Here is a 23,672-nt window from a genome sequence, read left to right on the forward strand (position 1 = left end):
CTGGATAGGTTGCCTATATCTGGCTGTGCAATGGTTGTGTCTTTGGGCAGCTGCCTCCCTGGATCAAGGGGAAACAGTGCAGGACCAGGCCTTCTTAGTCTTGCTATCCCCACACTAGTCCCCCCCCCCAACATAGTTCCTATGCCTTACAAGCATTGAACAAATGCTTGTTGACTCAAGGAGTGAATTACAGAGAACGAAGAAAGGACAGCAGGGGCTGGAGAGATGGGGTGAAAGCTAAAGAATGCACTACAGCTTCTGCTTGCATGCCACATTTTTCTCTAATACATTTATGGGATGAGTATGATTCAGAGACGTTAGAGACATCTACCTATAGGGAAATAACTTGAATGCTAATTGCTCTTTGTTAGGTAAAGCAAATTCACATGGAGAGTCCTTATTGGAGGATGGCTTGGTTACTGGCTCCAATCTGTTTATCAGCAGTACTTGAAATAGACAACTGTTATTCTCCTTTTAAGATCTCAAATTTAGATCCATTCAAATGAGCCATATTTTCTTGCACCGAAAAAGGGGGTGGGGTGGGAGTGTGTCCTTATTTTCCCCAAATCTTTTATTTTCTAACCACTTTTCACAGTCCTGGCTGGGTTTGTTTTCCAATCTCCTTTCCTATTTTATGAGCCAGTATTTCAAGTTTGCACCAAAAGAACACAACGACCTTCTTCATCTGCCAAATCTGGATATTTATTGCAATCTATCTAAAATGATAATAAATTTTTCGAGACCACATTGCTGTTTCTACATGTTTTGATCTCCAGTGTTGGCCACCAAGATTGATGGCCTGGGGACTTGGCTAAAGAAAGGCTGCCCTAGCCTCTGCCAACTCTCCATTGTCACATCGACACATCCAGATCCTGGGCTGTCACAGCCCAGCCCCTTGCCATTGTTGAACTGGCCGACCCTTATGTGACCCAATGTTATCTTTCTAAATTGAATGCAGCTACATCTGGGCAGGGTTTTAAGCATAATTTTCCCCTTTTACTGAAAGCTTTTATCAATCCCATCTCTAAATCAGGAAGTTGTTCATGCATAAAATATATACAGTACAGATGAAGGGCAATTAGGCTAACAAAGCACATTCCTGGGTAATGAGGAATTTTTATTCACCTCTCTGATAGTCCTTCTGTTTAACAACCATCATTTAAGGCTGCACCCGGCTGCACTCAGGGGCCAGTATGCGTGTTCTTCCTCTGGTCAGTGACTCTAACCTCCACCCTAGCACACTGTGTCACATAGCCCACTCTTGGTGACAAATTTCCCACCCTCAGGTTATGGTTTTGTTCTAAAGCTAGAAAAAGGCTACTCTGCACACCCAGGGTACTGGTCAGATTTACATTTTTATAGGGTGACTGTCTGTCTGTCCCTGTTGGGCTGGAGCCTTTAGCGCTAGAGTTTCCACATCCTGAGAGAATCCCACGCAAAATGAAGCAGCTGGCCACCCTGACTTTAAAGTCGATGGAGAAGTGAAATCTTCACAACTCTAGGCAAAGGTTGAAAAAAACCCTTGAGAACTCTTATCAACGAAAGATTCCAAAATAAGAGTTAAACTAGAAACATTTTTTTTTCCTTAGCAAATAAACAAATACCTATTGAAAGGATAAATATGGCTTCCCAATGCATAGAGCTCCACACCCCGGGAGTGTATCCCATGACAGGCCTCGAAGAGACAATGGGAAACAAGAAAGACACAATCCCTAACCTGACAAGACAAAGAGGCAATGACATCCAGCGTGCTAAGTGCTGGGAGACAGGAGAATAATTTAGTTACAGAAACTGGGGGGGATGCTGCTCTGATTGTCATAGCTCTGTGACAGAAGGCATTTCCTTCCTCATAGAAGACATCGCCAAGTACCTTTCAAAAGTAAACTAGCAGGGCTGGGAAGATGTTTCAGACAGTGCTCCCCATACATGGATGAGGGCTTGCGTTTCAGTCACTCCAGCATTCATACTGAAAAAAGAACTGGGTGCGTATATGTAACCCCAGCTATTATAACCCAATTCGGGATCTCTAGTTCCAATAAGTGTCCAGTTAGGGTTTTTGGGTTTTTTGGTTTTTTGCTTTTTGTTTTTTGTCAACCTGACACAAATTAAAATCACCATGGAAGAAGAACATCAATTGAGGGTAAAAGTTCCTATTTCAAAAAACCCAAAACCCAAACATGGTGGAAAGCAATTGAGAAAGAGAGCCGGCATTGACCTTTGACCTACATAGGCACCCACAGGCCCACAGACAGAGGAGTATACACATGAACACATGTGCACACACTTACCGACCCCCGACACACAAAGAGACACAAAAGTGAATGATTTCACTTGCCATTGGCCCAGGTACCCCTTCTACAATAGACTGTCTCACACACACAGCAGGTGATTCTCAGTAGGTTTCTGTCATTCCCATCTTATGTGGATGTACAACTAGAGATGGGGGGCTTTCCTTTTGAGACCCAAGCAGGACTCAAAACTCCATCGGGTCAGTATGAGCAGAGCAAACCCATCTGAGTCCAGCAGCTGGTTTGTTCAAACACGAAAGTTGGTTTCCCTACCTTACTCGGAACATATTTCAAATATTTAGCTTCTCAGTTCAAAGTGTTTCTGCTGGATCGGGCTTCATTTTTACATCGGCGTGATAAACCGCAACAATGGTTTTATCCTGAGATGTTTTGAGTTTTAATACTGTATCCCACTGTTTGGTTTTGTTTTTACATTTGGCCGGACCGTTTGCTGTGCCGTGTGCAATGAAACAGCGTCCCCCAGTGGTAGCAAAGGAACATTGCAGCAAGGGTGTGTCTAGCGAGTGAAAAGCTCTTTGATCTGTTCCCTTCCAATACCTCCCAGGAAACTTAACTGTTTCGGTGCACACATTAGGAGGCAATTAGCAATTACTTTTAAAGTGATTTTATTATCACATCTATGAGGATTTTTAAAAGCAATGTCATTGTGAGGCTATTTGATAAATGTTCAAAGGGAAAAGGAAGAATATATTACAAGCACCTGCAGGCACTCGGAAATGTTCCCTGTTGTGTGGAATTGGAAGACTGTGAAGAGAAAGCCCTTAACAATGTCAGATGTTTTCTTTTGAATTCCTCCCAAATCCTTCCAGACTGGAAGAATGTTGAAGTCAAAGAGAAGGCCGGGAGGGCTGAGGGGTTGCCAGAGGCAGGAAATGTCCACAGCCGCCAGAGGAAAATCTCAGCACAACAGTATCATTGTGCTGTGTGAAACCTTAACTCCGTCATGGGTCGCCTGGTTTTCACATTGCTATGGAGAAAGTATCAAGAGACCATTTGTTCTAACGATCACTCCCGTCAGGTTACTTCCTTGCCAGTAAGTGCTCCAGGGTGCTGGAAACTTCCAAAGGAAGAGTGCTCCTTCCTTCAGCATTGCTCTCGGAGGGATGCACACGGACCCACGGCCTGTTGAAAGGCTAGGAGTCTTGAAAAGCTGAGATGGGAAAAGCAGAAGGGCTGAGGGGGAAAAAAAATGAATCTGGATTTTTTTTCAAAACAATAAAATGTTTAATTCCAGACATGGTTTCTAGTTCTTCCAATAAGTACTTTGAGTTTACTAACATTTTATATGTGTGTGTGTGTGTGTGTGTGTGTGTGTGTGTGTGTGTGTGTGTGTATGTGTGTGTGTATGTGTGTGTGTATGTGTGTGTGTGTGTATGTGTGTGTGTGTATGTGTGTGTGTGTATGTGTGTGTGTGTATGTGTGTGTGTATGTGTGTGTGTATGTGTGTGTGTATGTGTGTGTGTGTGTATGTGTGTGTGTGTATGTGTGTGTGTGTATGTGTGTGTGTGTATGTGTGTGTGTATGTGTGTGTGTATGTGTGTGTGTATGTGTGTGTGTATGTGTGTGTGTATGTGTATGTGTGTGTGTGTATGTGTGTGTGTGTATGTGTGTGTGTGTATGTGTGTGTGTATGTGTGTGTGTATGTGTGTGTGTGTATGTGTGTGTGTATGTGTGTGTGTGTATGTGTGTGTGTATGTGTGTGTGTATGTGTGTGTGTATGTGTGTGTGTGTATGTGTGTGTGTATGTGTATGTGTGTGTGTGTATGTGTGTGTGTGTATGTGTGTGTGTATGTGTGTGTGTATGTGTGTGTGTATGTGTGTGTGTGTATGTGTGTGTGTATGTGTGTGTGTGTATGTGTGTGTGTGTGTGTGTGTATGTGTGTGTGTATGTGTATGTGTGTGTGTGTATGTGTGTGTGTGTATGTGTGTGTGTATGTGTGTGTGTATGTGTGTGTGTATGTGTGTGTGTGTATGTGTGTGTGTATGTGTGTGTGTGTATGTGTGTGTGTATGTGTGTGTGTATGTGTGTGTGTGTGTATGTGTGTGTGTGTGTGTGTGTGTGTGTGCGTATGCGCCAATGACCTGGAGATGGCTGGGGCTAAAGAGGGGAAAGAGGATATGGAGCTAACTTGTCAGGAGGCAGACAAAGAAAGTGTGGCCTCTTGCCTGCTGTTTGATCCCCCGACTTCATAACTATATAACTACTTATTCATCAACCAAAATACTTATTGTGTATCAGCTGCTACCAAGGGCATTATTGAAAGGTTTTGCTTTTCAAAAAGTCCCATTCTGTTTGTATGAAAGTCCTGTGTAGGTGTTATTGTGAGAGCACAAAGAAAAAGCATTTATCTAGAACAGGAGAAATGGACCAATGGGGGAGGGGGACAAAAGAACACAGGGAAATGAATATTTGTTAGCAGTAAGCACTCTGGGGTGCACCTTGTTATAGCCTATCCAGACAAATACTCAGACCACTATTGCCTCTAAAAGCCAAAAACGACAACCATGACAAGTATTTCTATGTCTAGCAAAGACAGTGCAGATAATCTGAGCAGGTACTTTCTCTGGAAAGCCTTCTTATCTTCCTACCCCTTACCTCAATCAGTACACATACATTGATGTATACAGATACTTTAAAGTCTGTCACTTTCTTCTGTGTCTATCTGCAGTTCACTGTTCTCCTATTTCTGAACGTTATCTTAATCAATACCCACAATGCTGAAAACATTTTGCTGTTGTTGGGCATTTATTTCATATCATGGACTAGCTAGGTTAAAAAATGGTGTTTGGATATTATATACATGCAAACAGAGGTGATCTATATACTCCATAAGTGTGATCGACAGACAGTGTTTATAGCACCTTGGAAACTCAAGAAATGGGCATTGGTGTGATTTCAAGTTTTTAATTGTAGCTGGTGTCTAAGGAGTTGAGTGATGGTAGAGCTGTTTCTGCGAGTTAAGCTTTCCCTGGCAACCTGAGTGCTAGGCTGCTTGCCTTGTGTGACTGGATGCCCTTATCACATCTGGATGAGAGACTCTAGGGCCTCTGCAATGTCTCCCTCTCTCTCTCCATCACGCAACAGCTCTGCTTTGTCCCTCGAGTCACTTACGCGCATGGTTCAAGGCTGACCTTAAAGACGTTTTGTTTTCTCTTTTTTATCTGTCTGTGTGTCTCTCTATCTACCATCTATCTATCTATTATAAAATTATTTATAATAACATAATACAGGCAAGCATGCTTTAATTCTGAAGTTTCATTTACGGGGATCACTCTCTGATGCCCTCCTTGCCAGTTCTCAGGGTTCAAGTGCCTGCCAGCCCTGATGCCATGGTTCAGACATGGATCGTGTCCCCCTAGGGTTCATTTGTGAAAATATAATTTACGCGTAAGGCGTTAAGCATCCAGAAGCTGACCCCATGTACTATTGTGTCCAAGGCCACGCCTGTCTTTCTTATGAAATAGCTCATGAAGACTGGAATCATATACATTTTCTTAAAAATGATACTCAACACTTAACCCAACAGAATCTAGGGCATAAATAGAGCTTGATAATCAGTGGAGGCAAATGGGCTGATGAGAGACCATCATGACAGACACAAACAATACGCCCTCAGAAGAAATAACATGGAAACACAAGATCCTGGGCCTTCCTCAAGGGAAGGCAAGCAAAGATGGGTGTGACCTCAAGCCCTGGTGGGGAGGGGGTGGTCAGAGGGAGCTGCTGATAGTACTGTTGAGAGCCAGGCCTGATCGAGCAGAGTCACAAATCCAAGAAAGGAACTGCAATTTTGCCCCAAGTGTGCTGGACCTTTCTAGAGGGCTAGAACCTTTCCCTACTTACCTTTCACTCCAGCAGGACCTGGCCTCCCGAAATCTCCCGCATCACCTCTTGGCCCAGGGTCTCCCACTTCTCCTGGATGTCCCTTGAGTCCGGGCATCCCTGGGTCACCTGGAGACAAGAGAGAAATTTTCAGATAGTGACACGTGAGTCATCCATGCTCTTAATGCGTGAGTAACCAGGGACACAGTTGCATTACTTTTTCTTTCTAGATATTTTTAACCCTAAGGAAACAAACACTTAATTTCGAAAAGATACACTTAGAAACAATTGAAGTTGCCAATCATGATTCTAATTTGCCAGCGCCTGCCCTGTCTCCCCCATCACTCCCCTCCGCTCCGCACCCCAACCCCCGACTTGAAAGGAAAAGGATCTTTAAAACCATGAGCTGTATATGTGACATTGCTTTAGGGATGGGAGACAGAAAAATGACAGGCTATCAGCGGAACTGCCTGGTGCAGAGCTGGCACTTTGCCAATGCTGCTTGAGCTAAAGTCTTATAACCCTGTGAAGTTGGGCTGCATTTGGGGTGAAGGAGACACAAAGGGGCTCTATATGAAGAGTGGCTCTTTCTGGTACACCAAGTCACATGAACACAGGGATTTTCAACACTTTCTGGCAAGGTACCTGGACACCCTGGTGGTCCAAAAGATCCAGGCTGTCCAGGTCTGCCTGGTGGTCCTCGGGGTCCTTCATCTCCAGGAAAGCCTTTCTCTCCGGGGACTCCAGTACGTCCTAAAGAAGGAAGGGCCAAAATTCAATTCATTGTACATTGCTCTTTGAAACAGTGACTCTCAAAAAGCCAACCTCAGCCTCATTATCTGTCATGTGGGGGTGTTTTTATTGGTTTCATATTTACACTGTGTTAGATCGGTAAGGAAGACACCATTGAGAAAATTTTGATGACCAAATTATCTGTTTTTAAAACTGTTATTGTATCACAAACAGTTTTCAAGTTTGCAGTGGTTTATCTTTTTTAGATTGTAGCTTTTAAATCAAGCTTACTTTAACTAGTCAATCTAATTTCCCCGTACTCAGCAGTAGGGGGAATCCATAAAGTGCTTGTAATTCTTTTTGTTGTTATGCATAATGATATCTATGCAAATCTTTTACTTATTCTTTGATAATGTCATACATGTATGTATTGATCATGTCCACTCCCCCTCCCCCCTTTGTAGATTGTTAACCACACTCTCTCCTTTTGAACTATTTCCTTAGGAAAAATTTCACAGGAGCAGAATTTCTTGATAAATAGTGTGATGTTTGGGTTTATCTTAAAATATGTTTAATTTTTTAATGCCAGAAGATTGTAAAGTAAAACATAACCATTGTGGGATGCCATCTCAAAAGGCTTCAAGACATCTGCCTGAAAACTAACCCTTCTCATGCGGCCAAAAATATACCGTGGTAGCCAAGAAAATTAATAACAATCCATAAAGCCATCTGCTCTCTCCTGACTCCAGGCCCACCCCTGCCCTGTTGTCCCTCACTAAATTCTACACAAGAGCTGCACATTGTACCTAATGGGTGTGTGTACCTCTTAAAATAATGAAACATTTCAAAAAATTAAGGTCTCGAACAGTCATTTCTCATGAGTGAGACTTCCTAAGGAATTGTTGGCTGCTCTCTAGGTCTTCTAGAATAAGCCATTCAGCACTGGGTTCTTGACATGGGTCACCTGTGTTTGGGAGGAAGTACTACACCTGCAAACAGCGCCCCCCATCTCCCACCAACAACACTGCAGCCAGCAGCCTGAGATCAAGCCATGTTCTTACTAAAGACTTTGGGTTTGTAGTCTTGTGGTTTTTTTAGTTTGTTTGTTTTTTGTTTTTTGTTTTTGTTTTTTGTTTTTTGTTTTTTGATAATTTGCCACTAGTCTGGAGGTTTGAGCAGGGAACACAGCTACTCATAGAGTCTTGATTAAAAAGCAGTCCTCCGTCTCAGGGAAGGTCTGGTTCTTCAACTGAGTGCACAGGAGGAAATCATGAGGGTTCTCCAAGTATCCTGCAGGCCTTCGGTGCCTTCATGAACTGAGCAGCTAAGGTGTTCTCAGACTCTTCAAAGATCAGACAGGTATTGTTAGTCTACCCAGCCTCTCCAGTGTAAGCCAATCAATTAAATCATTTTTTGCAATATATATTATCATTTTATATTATATTTACTATATTATATATATTATATTATATTATATTATATTACATATAACCTATTGACTCTATTCCCCTAGAGAACCCTGATACACTTTGAATTATATTTATTTTATTACTAGAAATATGACCTTACATGTGTGGCTTTAATTCAAAGTTATAGTGAACCAATAGTCTACACTGAGAAATCAATGGCTGAATCTTTAAACAAAATCAGAGCTTTGTATTTCCAAATCCATAGAGAAGTAGCATTCATTACAACACTAAAGTAACCAATGCCCATGCCTATTAACTAATCAAATGTACTGGCTTCTCAACCTGTATTATCCAATTGCTCCCAAACAGTTTCCTGCAAGGGACACATGGCACCTCACTGCAGCTCCAGATGCCAGAGCAGGGGTTCAGAACGATACCTCAAAGTTAGGGTTGTGCCTTTTCGGGAGTGATCTTCACCCCATTCCCCTTGGAGGAGGTGTGGACGGGTGGAACTAGACTGACCTGGTTCAAGCTTACATAATCCTGGAAGGCAACACGCTATGCTCTCTCTATACATCCTCACTGAGTTCATGCAAGTGCAGAGCACGGATTCCTAGCCAAGGCAAACAGAGCATCTAAACTCTGTGCCGAGGAGTAACAGAACAGCTCTTGAAACTCTAAGCTTAAGCCATGGCAAATAAGAAGCCAGAACAGTTTAAACACTGATGGCCACGGGACACTGGATCAAACAGGGTAAGGCAAAAAAAAAAAAAAAAAAAAAAAAAAAAAAATATCTGGAAAAGCTTGACTCAGCACAAAGCAGCCTCAGACTTATGATTTCCAACTTTAAATACTAGGTAATGTAAAATGCCCACAGTTTGTGCTACTTTGAGCATGGAAATGTTTATATCATTGGGGTTTATAACAAAAAGACCCACAAGCAGGAGCACATTTGTTACTGACGTCACAATGCTGAGGTCATCTGTGACGCTGTGTATGGAGTTTTCAGTTTACAGTGACATTCATTTGGTGTTCTAATTAGACATTCTATTTGGGGAAACAAAACATGGTTCCTGCCAAATGGAATTTCAGGGTGATGCATGGATGTCGTTGTTCATATTTTTGTAGTGTGGGAAGAGGGAATTTCAGACTGGCCTGAGGGCATGACTATGAAGACATTTTATTCTTTCTTTTTTTTTTTCTTTTTCTTTTTTTTTTTTTTTTTTTTTTTTGGTTTTTTTGAGACAGGGTTTCTCTGTGTAGCCCTCGCTGTCCTGGAACTCACTTTATAGACCAGGCTGGCCTCGAACTCAGAGATCCGTCTGCCTCTGCCTCCCAAGTGCTGGGATTAAAGGCGTGCACCACCACTCCTGGCCGGAGGCATTTTCTTGATTAATGGTTGCTGTGGGAGAACCCAGACCACTGTACATGGTGTCACCCCTGGGCAGATGGTCTATGATTGTACAAGAAAGCAGGCAGGCTGAGCAAACCATGGGAAGCAAGCCAGTACGCAGCACCCCTCCATGGCCCTTGCTTCGGTTCCTGCCTCCAGGTGACTGCCTGAGCTCCTGCCCTGACAGCCTTTCATGATGGACTATAAACTAGAAGATGAAATAAACCCTTTCCTCCGCAAGTTGCTTTTGGTCATGGTGTTTGTCACAGTAATAGAAAGCAAAGTATGACAATAGCATTCTGAATACAAAATCTCAATTTATCAGAGAGCTATGTCAATCCAAGTCTCGGTTCAAGTCTTACCCCTACTGACTTACTGCACTTGGGCATAGGTAGACATAATCAAGTCTCTGTAGATAGATGTCTGCGCTGTCCATGCAGTGTATAGCCTGTGTGTGCACCTGTTTATACTTCCCTGGTTATTAATCTCAGATGTGTTCCTAGCAGAAGAATCCCTTCATTAAAAAAAAAAGCAAGCATATTTTAAATATTGATGCATACTTCTTCAGGGTTCAAAGCAAAAGTGCAAATTTGAACTCTCCATGTCTGCTAGTATGCTGTTTGCTATCCATGGGTGAAAGAGGTGTTCCTCAATAACTCGTGGCCATCTAAAATGACAGAGATGGCAAGATAATCTGAATTTTAATTGCTTGAATATTCACTTTGTCATTATACAAGCACAAGAGTGTATATTGCTGTGTCAATGCCATTGGTCACAGGGGCCATTATAGAGATACATTGAGCAGAGATACATTGAAAGTCCCCAGTGCCTGGTCCAGGTATCGTTCTGGGTGAAGGATGCTATAACAATGCCACCCAAAATCATTTTGGTACACACCTGAATGGGCAAATGGTAAAGAAAATGTTGATAGAACCATTCCCAGTGATAGGTGTATAAGTAATTACTTTGTGTTTCAAATTAGGTTTTCTTTCTTAAAATAAGAAAAATCAGGAGCTATACCTTGGTATCCAGGACTACCTGGCTCACCCTTTGGACCAGGTGGACCACACTGACTGGCAGGGTCACCTTTGTATCCTGTGAGTGACAGAATACCGAGAGCATTAGTTAAGAGCATATCATTTGGAAAAAACAAACAAACAAACAAACAAACAAACAAACATATCATTTGGTCTCATACAAGTACCTTCCATGGTATTTGTCTTCATAATCTAGCTTCATGTTTTCAAAGAGATTTTTTAAAAACTAATTTTATTCACAAAGAAGGACAATGGAAATACAAGTGAAAGATGAGATTTATGACTTTTAAAAAATGGTTTATTCTATGTGGGTGAGGGTGTTGCTCACATGTGTGTAAGTGTACCATGTTATACCTGGTACCTGTGGAGGTTACCAAGGTAATTAAACTTTTGACGGTTGTGTGCAATCGTTTAGCGTATCATGACTTTGGTTTATTTGCATGTTTCTGCCCAAAACGGTAAATAAAACTCCTCTTTTATATAGATCTTGACTTGCTAAGAGTATAATTTCAGTTGTGTTTACAAGGCAATAAGGTTTTGGATATAAGATAGACTCAGGTCTATTGGACCAGCCTGAAGCTATTTTACAAATAAAGTTTTATTGGGATGTAGCTGAATAGTTGTGGCTGAGACTGTATGCCCCACAAAGTTTAAAAAAATATATGATAGGACCCTTTAGAAAAGAAATTTACCTTTAGCTAAGGATAAAAAAATGATTCAATTATAAGTTACATTTGGCTGGAAAATTCTTAAGGAAACAATTAACATCTGGTGGAGATTTTTAAGAAAGTAGAATCCCAGTAGCTCGACATAGGAATTCCTTAATTGAATGACTGGTTCTTATGGAACATGGGGACACTCTCTAGAGATGTGGGTCTGGTCATTTGTACCAGCTGCAATTTGAGATGCTTCGATCACGACATAGACGGCTTCTGAAACATGCGTGGAGAGGAAGTCATGATATGTGTACGTATGCCAGATCCTATCTGGTACCTTTGACCTGTGTGGAAAATAAGAACTCTCTGAAGCTTCCGTGTCTCACTGCCTAGAGTCTAAGAGTCGCTTCTGAGTTCTAATTTGTGAAGCAATTTATCATTAACAAGATACTCACTCTCAACGCTAGAATTCCTGGAACTCTGAATTTGCTAGCTGGGAACATTTTCCAAGCCATACCTTTAGGTCCTCTTGCTCCATCATCTCCTGGGAATCCAGGGGGTCCTGGAGAACCTGGATCACCCTGACAATTAATGGAACAAAAATAAGACCCTCGTTGGGTTTTCCATGCTGTGGCACAAAGACATTACAGTTTTCTGCAGCCAAGTTAGTGTTTGTAATTGGCAATGGTGAAGGAAACTGTTAGTGTCTTGTAAGCATAATACTAACTATGTCTATGTTTTATGAGCGGGTAAAACTCCTCCAGAATTAGAGATGTTCTTCCCAGCAAGAAGTATAGACTTTGTTATACACAATTACCAAAGAGTAACTGTCATACAACTTGAATTTAAGCTTTGAGCAAACCACTTGATATAAAATGAAATACTGAAAGATGTGTTGTATCATAAATTTTAAAGATCCATTTTATTCCAAAAGATGGAAAGCCAAAACTATGTTATACATTTTCCAGAAGTTTGATACATGTCGCTACATTATGTTTTCTGGTTTCTCAAGGGGGATGTTACTCATGATTATAAAGGCCAAGTGTATTTTAAAGGAAAAAATATGACATCCCCAAGCAGATGGGAAGGCTGAGAAACCAGAAACTGGTCAGTGTTCAGGATTTTTTTTTCTTTTCCAATAAAGCATCAGTCACGAGGCAAAGGCTCTGTGAGTTATTTAAACATGGGCGGGCTGGAATGTGTGAATCACCTGACTTGCTCCTCTGCAGCAGGACAGCCAGTTCTAAACACTGGTCAGAAATCTCATAACCTTCCAGAAGGTTCTATTCTTCCTTCATGTCACCTTACTTTCAAATAGCCATAAATGACAAGGGCACATACTGGCTAATTCTAAGGGATGTCTTAAGGGATCCTGAGAGCAGGGTTTATTTCTTCTCCCTTGCAGGAGCATCTCCTCACCTGGTCACCTGGAAATCCTGGGAAACCAATGACTCCTCTCAGTCCAGGTGATCCTGGAGGGCCAGGGGGCCCAGGAGGCCCAGGAGGCCCATCTATCCCAGGCTGCCCTCTGTGGAGTCCCGGTAGTCCATCTCTTCCGGGATCCCCTCTTCCCCCTCGCATCCCTGAGCTTCCTTTATCACCTGTTGAGGTCAGCAGTGTTACAAGCCACTCGGCCAAAATCTTAAGACTAAGTGAAGATTGTATTGAATGGCTTGATTCCACTTGTAAGAGATGAAGACAATGAAATTGGGATGCTGGCTTCTAGTCAAAGCCACATCTCTGTGGTTCCTGTCTTTGGCAACCTCACTAGGAAAGAAGCTGTCCAGGAAAAGACTCTAAATCACTCGTGGAAAGAGAGAGCAGGCAAGGTCATTTGCTCCAGCATGCACACCTTACAGATGAGAAAAAATTTGACCCAGAGAAGTTAAAACATTTTTTTCCTCTAGCTAGCTAAAGAGAAGCCCAGGATATATAACCCATGCGGATTAATCCTGAAGTTGAGAAAAATGCAGATTTAGTTGTCAAAATCCTTGTTCTGCTATGTTTCTGAGTATCAGCAGCATGCCTTCAGGATGCTGGTTAGAAGAGTGGGGTCCCTGGTAGCCCCAAATCTGTAGATGGATGATCTGCATTTAGACAAGGTCGCGAACATAATGATGTTTAAGAGGGGCTGGGTAAAAAGACACAGGCAGGCCCAGATAGTCACCCCAGCTTCCCCAAACAGAGGGAAAACAGTTATTTTTGTATACCTTGTATTGGTCCTAGATTGGAATACATGATTCTATAAATACAGATGACCTCCAACTATGTTTAGCATGGAAAAGCCAAAAAATTACTAAAAATGCTTAGCAGGGTATGATTATATTTAAGAAATTATATTTCCTAGTTCCTTGTTGGAAGGAAAGTTGCATAATATATATTTCCTTGCTTGAATGGTCTATAAGAAGCCAAATTACATGATAAAGTTGAAAAATGTCAAACACTTACCTCTCTCTCCTGAGAACCCACCATCTCCTGGAGGCCCAGCATCCCCAGGTTCACCCTTTCTGGAAGTGACTGCTTCTCCTGCATCACCAGGAAGTCCTCTGTCTCCTGTAAATATTATTTATATGAGAGGAACATAAACACAGACACAATACACATGCAACTCATCTCCTATCAATGTCACCTCATTAATAAACTCCATCTACCTCCATTAAGCTGTATTAATGGATCCATCATTATCAGTATCAGGGATTAAGACACTCCTCCTATCACCCCTTATCCATCCCTGGGACAAGGAGCAGTTTATGTACTTAGTGAAATTTCTGTATACAACCCAAAGGTCTCAGGGTCCTCCGTCAGTTAAGACATTCAGAATTACACTAAAAGAACAAATATATTTCAACCTGATTCTCTGCATACGGACTTCCAAAAACTAGGAGCCATATCCTATACTCCAGCTTATTCGATCTGAGTAGAGTAATGTGCTGAGACAGGCTCGGCAGACCAACATGGCGACAGCTGATTGTTAACAGAGAATTCTGGGAACTAACTGCTATAGCTTGAGTTGTGTGATGTCAGTAGTCATGAGAGTGTTTATGTTGCTGTGGGTATATTTACACAACTGTAATCGGCAAATGCTGTAATGATAGGATTTTCCTCAGGGACCATTATGGGAGAGCTAGTTTACAACTGCAGTGCAGCACTGATCCAAGTCTTAATTCTCGGTGGAATAACTGTTTAATAGTATAACATGGATTATCTGCAAACACCGGCTATCTTATGTAGCAAAGAGATTGTTGACACTTATAATTTACAAGTAATAATACATATATAATAAAACAAGCACCACTCAAAAGCAAATATAGAATCAGCCGAGAAGAAAAGGTCATTTGAATGAAATCGGAGGTCTTTTTCACAGAGCTCTTTAAGAGTTAAAAATACTCCTTCTAAAGGCTGTCTTTTCATTGCTAGAAATATTAATTTCTCTCCTGTATCAGTAGCTGAGAGATGATAGGAAACATTTATCCTGTAAACGGTTAAGGGGGACAAGATTCAAAGGTAAAACCTCAAGTAATATTTTATGAAAATTAAGAACTTGGGAAAATTATATGAAAATCACATTTCATTGTTTACAACTAAAATTCTGTTCCGACTTTTAATTTTATCTTGTTTGTATGTTGTCATTTTTGGGTGCCAAGACCAATGTATGTAACTGTAGCCGAGGTCACATGGGCCCCCAAAGCCTGGAACATTCTTTATAGGTCTTTACCACCAGCTGAGCAAGGTCTCTGAAGCCCGTGTCTGTAAATCAGTATAGTGAGGTGCACTCATTCACATCTCAACAACAGAGCGATCCGTTTACCTTAGTTACATGTAATAAGATCAAAAGGCAAGAAAAACGAATTCCTACGCTGTCATAGAACTAAAGGGATCCAGAGACATATGAGGATTAAATACGGGGAACAAGCTCGTGTACCCCTTGTGTTGTTGAAACCACTTACCTTTGGCGCCTCGCTCTCCCAGGTCTCCCTTCAAGCCAGGCCAGCCTTTCTCTCCAACCTCTCCCTTTCTTCCAGGTTCTCCATCTGGCCCTGGCTTTCCTCTCTCTCCTGGAAAACCAGGGAAGCCAGGCAGCCCTGGGAGTCCTGATAAAATGAGAACATGAAGTTTTGGGGAAGCGCTTTAAGGCTAGTGTGGTTCTTTCATGGTCCTGGACATTCCGTGATACAAATCCCTGCTTAACACTTTATGCTGAACAATGGTCTTAAATAGCTGTGTTCCCCCACCCACTCCTATTTCCCATCCTACAGACCTAACGTGTAAGTGCTGATGTTTTAGGGATCCTGCACCCATCATATTTCCACAGCACCAAGAGAAGGGATGAGAACAGAGGCCTATCCAAAGTGAGATATGTTAGCCCAGACCTAATGACATCATCGGTGCTGCCTGGTCCTGTGAGCTGAGGTGTCGGAGTCCTGTGAACGCAAGGACTTTTGCCAATTAACTGACACCACAACATTTTGCCACTAGAAAGGATGACACAGAGGAAACAAAATGATATATCCAAAAGAGAGGGCACAATCAGGCTAAATAGTATGTCCTATTAGTATAAGTCTTACCTAACCAGTTTGTCTGACAGTTGATTTTGAGTTTGTAAAACTGGAAGAATGACCGGGAAAACAATACTCACCCTTCAGGCCTGGAAGACCAGGTAGACCATCTTCCCCATTGGGGCCTGGAATCCCAGGAGGCCCTCGGAGACCATCAGCTCCTGGTAGGCCTGGGAGACCAGGGAGGCCCTTCATCCCAGCTGGTCCAGAGGGACCCATGTCTCCTGGCTGGCCTTTCCAACCTGGGGCCCCTGAGACATAGCACAACTATTAAGCAGGAAAACTTAAATTTTTCTTCAAACAGGTACAGGAAAAACACATTCCAGAGAGCTTAAATTATGTACCTGTGATACTTTAAACAAGAACAAAATATTTATTAGCTAAAGTGTCAGAGTAACTTTTCATTTGCCTAAGAATATATTTCTCTGAATGCTATAAAAAGGAAGGCAGGTCATCTGAATATTTACCTTTGTAGGAATGAGTGAAGAATATACAGTTTGCTACTTTTTAGTATAAAAGCACAGAGATGGAAACAAAAATTTGTACTTATATGTACTCTTGAAAGAGAAGAGGAGGAAGATGAGAAAGAGCAGGGAGGAAGACAAGGAGAGAAAAAGAAAAGGACAAGGAGAAGGGTAAGAAAGGAAGGAAGGAAGAAATGAAGGAAGGAAGGAGGGAGGGAGGGAGGGGGGAGAGAGAGAGAGAAAGAGAGAGAGAAAGAAAGAGAGAGAGAAAGAGGTGGAGGAGGAAGAAAATAAAGAGGAAGAGGAGGAAAAAGAGAGGAGAGAGGGGGAGGAGGAGGGGGGAGGAATAGGAAGAGGAAGAGAAGGAGGAGGGGGAGGAGGAGGGGAGGAAGAGGAGAAGGAAGAGGAGGAGGAGGAGGAGGAAGAAGAGAAGGAGAAACATAAGTGTCCTGTGCCTTCTGACCACTTCCCGAAGCGAACTTCAGTTAAACTGTTAACCATGATGAAAGATTTCTACAAATTAGAACATCACTGGCTAGGATTCCTGATGTTTGCAATGACACTGTAGTAGCTAATTCTGTCCCAAACTTGTCTGACTTTTCCAATGGGCATCTTGCATGTGGATAAAAGCAGCAACAAACACAGCACAGAATGAATGGCCCCAGTGACAAAGTGAGGAGCATGTTAGAGATAGCTCCTGCTGTGAAAAACGTGTCTCCCCAAAACGGTTATGCGGAACCCTAACCACCCGTGTGGGAGGATTAAAAGGAAGTTTTGAAGGTGAGTTAAGTGTGAACATGCTAGAGAGGTCTGGGGTAGCCTGTGTGAGAGCATTGGAACTTCTTGTCTATGTGGAAGAGGTCCTCACCAACTCCTGGTACCTTGATTTTGGACTCTCTAGCCTTCTAAAAATCAAATTATGTTGCTTATAAATTACTCAGTCAAAGGTATTTTGTTGTAGTCGGAGTAGTGGAGTGAAGGAGCCCCAGTGCGCCTGTATGAGAAAGTGGATGCTCGTGAGCCTCTTACTCATTCTTGTCTCCTTGAGGATGCCAAGAGCACAAGGTTCTGACTTCCACCTGGGCATCTCCCAAGGTCATGTTTGCAGTGAACGACTTTGATGGGCAGATGCTGTTGCACCTTCCTCAGGATCTGAAGCAGGCCTGCTTGAAGGCCACTAGGAAGTATGGTTCTAAGCATGCATATAATGCAACCCACCACATGTGTAGCCACTAACCAGCTCCATACATGTTGCACAAACAGAATTTGGAAAAAAAAATGACACAGACCAAACTAATGTGAAGCTCATGAATAATAAGGTTCTTTGACTTAGACTCATGCTTCTGAGGACATCCATCCCTCCATGAGCAGGAGGCAAACTTTCTGACTGTTAGCAGAGAACACCAGGGCATCTCCTGTTTTGACACCTGCTGGCACTTACCTGGATCACCTGGAGTTCCAGGAAGTCCCGGTTGTCCTGGGATCCCGGGAGCACCTCTTTCACAGGAATGGCCAGGGGATCCTGGGATCCCTGGAAAGCCACGACTTCCCTCTCTACCTTTGGGACCTTTGAGACCTGGAGATCCAGGGATGCCAGGAGGGCCTGAAATGATAAGATGCATTTGGCACTTGCAGGAGTTAATACTGTAGAGATGGCCTATCACATCCCCCACGCATGTCAATTCTAGAAAGAAACAATTCTATTCTGACCCTGTGCTCCATGAACTAACAGCACTCAGCATGGATTTTCGTATCTAAGATACAGATCCAAGTGAGTTTGAAAAGCTAAGCTTTGCTATGTGGGCTACTTGATAAGCAAACAGAGGACAAAGAAGTTACCTAGGCAAACAAGAGACCACAGGCTTTCCTAATTCTTCCACCCTCCACCTCTGCAGCAGATTTACACTCAGCGATATAAGATGCCCCCAGTGTGTGCTGTATGAATGTGCATTTGCTGGGAGGGCTTACCGGTTACCCTTACAGATTTCTATTGGACTGTCATGGAGCCTGCTAAGCTCCAAGCCTCACTGCTAAGCCCCTGAGTGGCTAGACCTCACACAGTCTATACTAACTGCCACAGCCTGGCAATGTCAGCAACAGGTTGGCCAGCTGCTGGTGGCTTTTGGAACAAACACATATAGCCTGGATAGAATGGAGTGCACTGAGCCACTGTGGCTTTGCATTTGCAAACAAGCAGTAAAGTGCAAGGGCAACAGAGTAGATGCAGGTTCATCCAATGTCATCAGTGCATTTGCAAGCATAGACTGTACATGCACTCAGTACCTAAAGCACAAAGCATTCCTTTTGGCTTGGGCCAAAGCTAAGCAGGCACCCTGTAACAAGGAGAGAGCAAAGACCTCATACCTCCAGCCCCTGGGCACCCTGGGTGACCTTTCTGTCCTTTCATGCCTGGTGCTCCTGGAAGACCCCTCTCTCCAGGGGGTCCTGGGTCACCAAATGCAGGGTCTCCTGGGATTCCTTTCTGGCCATCCTTTCCAGGAGACCCAGGTGGGCCTGGGGGTCCAATAGGGGAGGTCCCCTTTTCACCTTTGATGCCTGGATCTCCCATGTCACCACGAAAACCTATTTAACAACAATAACAAACTGCTATATGTACAAATATAGGCCAAATAATATAAGTGCAATTCATTGAAAACTATAGGCACTCTTAAGAGGTACTTAATAAGTAACATTTCAGTTGCTTCAGAGACTCAATAGGTAATACTGCCTTTGGCACTCTATTAGTGACATCAGTTGATTTTATTGTTGCTGTTTTATCTGTATAAATGTATTTACTTGTGGAGGCAGGCCGGTGCACACCTGGAGGTCAGAGGACAATTTGTGGGTCTTTCAGGGATGGAACTCAGGTCATCAGGCTCGGTAGCAAGCAATTTTTTCTCACTGAGCCATGCTGCCATCCTCCCTTAAAAATTATTTTTTTACATTTATTTGTATTTTTGAGACAGTGTCTCACTGAGTAACTACTGAGTAACTCAAGCTGCTTAGACCGTAGTACATATCCCAGGATGGCCTAAAACTGAAGGTGGTTCTCCTGCCTCCACACCTAGTGTTGCAGGATTACAGCTGAGTTCCACTGTGACCAGCCCCCTGACCACTGTCTTTATCTGACAGGCACTGCTCTCGATTGCGTGCTTTCAGCCACACAATGAACTTGGGCCAGCCAACACCAAAGGCTTCCCTGCAGCAGGAGCCTCACCTGCGTAGGATTCTCTTCATCTACAAGTTGTCACACATAGCTGAGGGTCTGTGTCCCCCAACCGCCCCCAGAGAACCATTCTTCCATCATCCCCCAGACCCTCTGTCTGTTTTCTTAAGAGTATCCATCTTTAAGAATATGCAAAATTTCCTGATGCAGATGCTCCCAAGGCAAGAGAAAGCCTTCACTTACCAGGTGGACCTGGAATCCCAGACATTCCCGGTTTGCCCCGCTGGCCTTTCTGCCCATCTGGACATCTCATACCAGGAGCCCCTGGGGGGCCTGGAAACCCCTTCAGACCTAAGTAAGAGCAAATAAACCGAATATTCAATCGAGCAGAAACAAACCAAGGAGGAACAACAGAAAAAGGGATTTTGAAATGCCTGTGTTAATTGTCCTTTTGGAGTTATGTTGATTTTATGGAAGTAAAAGTTTTCAGGACAACCAGCCAGGGTTTTGTAAGATGGTAGGCTGAGCAAGCCATGGGAAGCAAGCCAGTAAGCAGCATCCCTTCATGGCCTTGCATCAGCTCCTGCCTCCAGGTTCTAGTCATGCTTGAGTTCTGGTCTTGACTTCCTCCAGTGAGGGACTATGATCTGGAAGTATAAGCCGAAAAGACCCTTTCCTCCCTGTCCCCCAAAAGTTTTCCAGTGTGGTTTAAAGAAGCATTCTGCACTCATTGCTCCAGGTAAATGTGTCAGAGTGATTTTTCTTATAATCTGTACTGTGAAGAATTCCTTCTGGCAGCTTTTCACACACACACCACCACCATTCATCTAAACTTTAGTGCCTTCTATGGCATGTCTGAAACACAATCCCATAGCCCTAGCCTATCCATTAGGAGTCCAAGATGGTGGGTAAAACCCATCCTGCTGAGAAAGCACTAAAGGAGCCCTACATTATACAGGGCACAGGCAGGTGAGCCACTAACGGGATCGAGATTTTACCTTAAGTCTTTGATGGCCTCCTAAGTCAGCTCAGCTCATACACAGCTTCTGAACTGTGAGGTTAGGTGGAGGCACAACCACTTACACAGCATGGGAGTTTCCTTCCTGTGAGCTAACGCTGCTGGCCAACAATCAATCTTTCTCATTCCTCCCCAGGACGGTGACAGTAAAGCAGAAATGGATATTCAATGAATTAATCAGTATAGTCCATCCCTCTGCAGATGTAGAATGATGCCTCTACACTCTCAGAGCTGCATTGTGGTGAGTGCAATAGTCCACCCTGGCCCTTGAGCTGGATCTTGGTCGCATGACTGGGTTTATCCAATGGGATTTTACTTTTTAGGAATATGAACTAGTCCTAGTCCATACACACACACACACATGAAATATGAGTGGGTGAGGTGATCCTAAGAGAGCAGCCCTGCCTCTTACATTCCTGAAATCCCATGAATGATCTGAACCTAACCTAGGACCAGGGTCACACCAACACACATTGCCATGGATCAGCTGAGTCTCCACCGTTCCTAAGGGTCACAAGAGAGGAAACAAGGGTGTGTCTGCAGCTCGCTGAGATTCCAACACTGCTCGGAAACCCCGTGATGGATATAAATGGTTCCAGAAGACAGCAGCCCAGTCTCACATGACTCAACCTGTACATAGTTTGTCATCTGTGTGTTGTGTTTGCAACCATGAGTACAGAGATCAGAGAGCAATGTCAAATGATCTCCTCCCTCTTATTCCTTTTATTACCTATTTATTTATTCTCTTTTTAATTGAAAAAAATTCTCGTACAATATATTCTGACCACAGTTACTTCTCCTGCAGCTCCTCCCAGATCCTTCCCATCCACTCCCCACCCTTTCTTTCTTTCGGATTCAGTTAGACTGGTTTCGTAGAGTTCCAAAGATCCTCTTTGTATCCACCTCCCCAGTCCTGAGATATACATTGCATCACTCAGCTCTTTGCATGGGTGCTGGTGGTCTGAGCTCAGGTTCTCTTTATGATCGAGCAATCTGCTCCTGCCCTTTCTATCCTTGTGTTGGACCAGAAGAGCCATGTTTACTAACCATGCTAGTAGTAAGTTAATTGAAATTAACTTTAAAGAAGTTACATGGATTTGGGGTTTGATTCAGCTAGACACCAGGGACTAACTCAAATGGAATAGATGCATGAACATGTATTCAGAGATGTTGATACAGAGACATTTGTCAGGCTCTGTCTAATCAGAACTTGTCCCTCTTGGAAGGCAGAGTCCACAGGTGGGTGGCATTCTCCACTCTTGCTCCACAGGAAGAGATAAAGTACATAGCTTTAGAATTCTCAAGGACAAACATATGAACTGATGGGTGATCAAACCAAGACACAGAGTCTGGAAAAGTACACTCAAGGGTATCAAGACAAGTGGGGAAGGCCCAGGAGCTAATGACTATAAGGCTTTCCCTAGTCTCCTGTCCCTCGGGGATTTGCTGTGTGCTTATCTTCCCCCCACCCCGCCCTTGGGCAAGAACTTTGCATGGTAATACCTGGAGGTCCATCAAGACCTGGCAGACCTGGTTTTCCCGGGTAGCTTACATTACACAGAATGGAGTCACCTGGGGAGGAACAGAAAAACGACATACAGATAACTGAGCAAGGGATGCACAAGGCTCTGTGCTGACTTCCATTGGATGGGTTAGAGTTCACCAGAAGAGAAGTTTCCAAGCATCATTAGACAAACATTCCAGATCTGTCCTTAAACCCAAATCTCAGCGGTCAGAACAGTTATAAGGAGTTGTGACTGTTTCTTATAACAAGCAGTTATAAGAAAAGCCATCGAGTCTAAAAAGTATCAGTTCTAATAACCTGGGGAAATGTGAATTGTTAATATAAATGGCAGCTTATAGGCTCACAGATTCTAGTGGAATGAAGAGAAAATGTTGATAGATCATAGGGAAGCCATGACACTTGGTACTGAATTCATCTGGTTTTCCTCTTGGTTTGGACACCAGGGAGCTACACAAATGAATAGACTGGGTTGGGTATGAGTAACAGCCATTTTGACATCTCTATGGGCAGGTCCATAGGTTACATTGTCTCGTGTTTTTTCAATGGCTCAGCAATGATGGTACTATTATCGCCAATCTAACTGGTAAAGTAACTCAAAGCTTGTCCCTCTGAGGGCTCATGTCCTACGAAAATCAAAAGTTCCACTTTTGTAACAACACCTCATAGTTATTGCTTCATGTACTTTTAAACTAAACTAAGAGAGCTAAAGAAAAATGATATTACACTTGTCTGAGATTCAGAGTTACTTCTTATCAAATATAAAGGTACTTGTCTTTATGTGTTGTCAAAACAAGAGCCAAAGACAGTATTTTATCTTCAAACTTCAAAATTAATGCTATAGCCCAAGGTATAAGGAATGTGACAAAAGGGAAAAAAAAACTTAAATAAACCTTGTTCTGTCAGCCATAACCCTGAAAGTAATTTTTTGAAGTTCATATGCCTGTCAAATATGCTAAAATGCCATCATTTTTCCTCTCCCCGAAATGCTCCAAAGTGTGTTTTCATGGACACTATTTTGTTAAATGAAATACTAGTGGATCTTTTATTAAAATATTTTAAAATGTACTTTGAATGCATAGAAATGCTCTAACTACATTTGGGCTTTATGAGCTGGTAGTGAGAAATGAATAAAAAGCAGCTTGGGCAAGACAAACAAATGAAGCAGCAGAGAGGGTCGCGCTCTGCCGACTTGTTGTAAATATCGACTGTGCTATAGTGGATGGACAGCCTGCAAGCTCTCCCCAGCATCTGGACGACATTCATTTAGCCCGCCTGCCAGAGAGATCCCTGTGCTCAGCACAAAGGCATTACAGTGTTCGTAATTCCACTTAATATCCTCCCATGCAAATATCCAAAAGTACCTTTCTGCCCCTTCGTGCCATCAAAGCCTCTGGTGCCCGGACGCCCGGGCTCTCCGGGTAGGCCTCGCTGTCCTGGTGGGCCTGGAAATCCCAGGCCTGGAGGCCCCTCAGGTCCTGTTCTTCCTGGAGGGCCTGGCAGTCCGGGAAGCCCTCTCTCACCCGGGGCTGCATCCTTATGGTCCCCCTGGGGATGTTAGGTTACATGTCTATTATTGATCTTTCA

General features: G+C 43.1%; 1 protein-coding gene across 4 annotated transcripts in view; it reads right to left on the reverse strand.

Annotated features, from left to right (window-relative positions):
- The window catches only part of Col4a4 (collagen, type IV, alpha 4), a 138,616-nt gene that overhangs the window by 25,286 nt on the left and 89,658 nt on the right, over nucleotides 1-23,672 (reverse strand). For 3 of the 4 annotated variants that reach the window (XM_011238652.1, NM_007735.2, XM_011238653.3), the window contains 13 exons: nucleotides 23,450-23,633; nucleotides 22,067-22,135; nucleotides 19,789-19,896; nucleotides 18,744-18,962; nucleotides 17,821-17,982; nucleotides 15,996-16,166; nucleotides 15,307-15,450; nucleotides 13,808-13,912; nucleotides 12,779-12,960; nucleotides 11,877-11,940; nucleotides 10,687-10,761; nucleotides 6,778-6,885; nucleotides 6,154-6,261 (listed from right to left, as the gene is read on the reverse strand). In XM_011238652.1, coding sequence (XP_011236954.1) covers nucleotides 6,154-6,261; nucleotides 6,778-6,885; nucleotides 10,687-10,761; nucleotides 11,877-11,940; nucleotides 12,779-12,960; nucleotides 13,808-13,912; nucleotides 15,307-15,450; nucleotides 15,996-16,166; nucleotides 17,821-17,982; nucleotides 18,744-18,962; nucleotides 19,789-19,896; nucleotides 22,067-22,135; nucleotides 23,450-23,633 — 1,699 coding nt within the window. Of the gene's footprint in view, nucleotides 1-2,705; nucleotides 3,483-6,153; nucleotides 6,262-6,777; nucleotides 6,886-10,686; nucleotides 10,762-11,876; nucleotides 11,941-12,778; nucleotides 12,961-13,807; nucleotides 13,913-15,306; nucleotides 15,451-15,995; nucleotides 16,167-17,820; nucleotides 17,983-18,743; nucleotides 18,963-19,788; nucleotides 19,897-22,066; nucleotides 22,136-23,449; nucleotides 23,634-23,672 lie in introns of those variants that run through there. The other variant, XM_030245430.1, reaches the window with a different exon arrangement.

The sequence above is a fragment of the Mus musculus genome, chromosome 1 (assembly GCF_000001635.26).
Source record: "Mus musculus strain C57BL/6J chromosome 1, GRCm38.p6 C57BL/6J".
In the NCBI taxonomy this organism is placed as follows: Eukaryota; Metazoa; Chordata; class Mammalia; order Rodentia; family Muridae; genus Mus; species Mus musculus.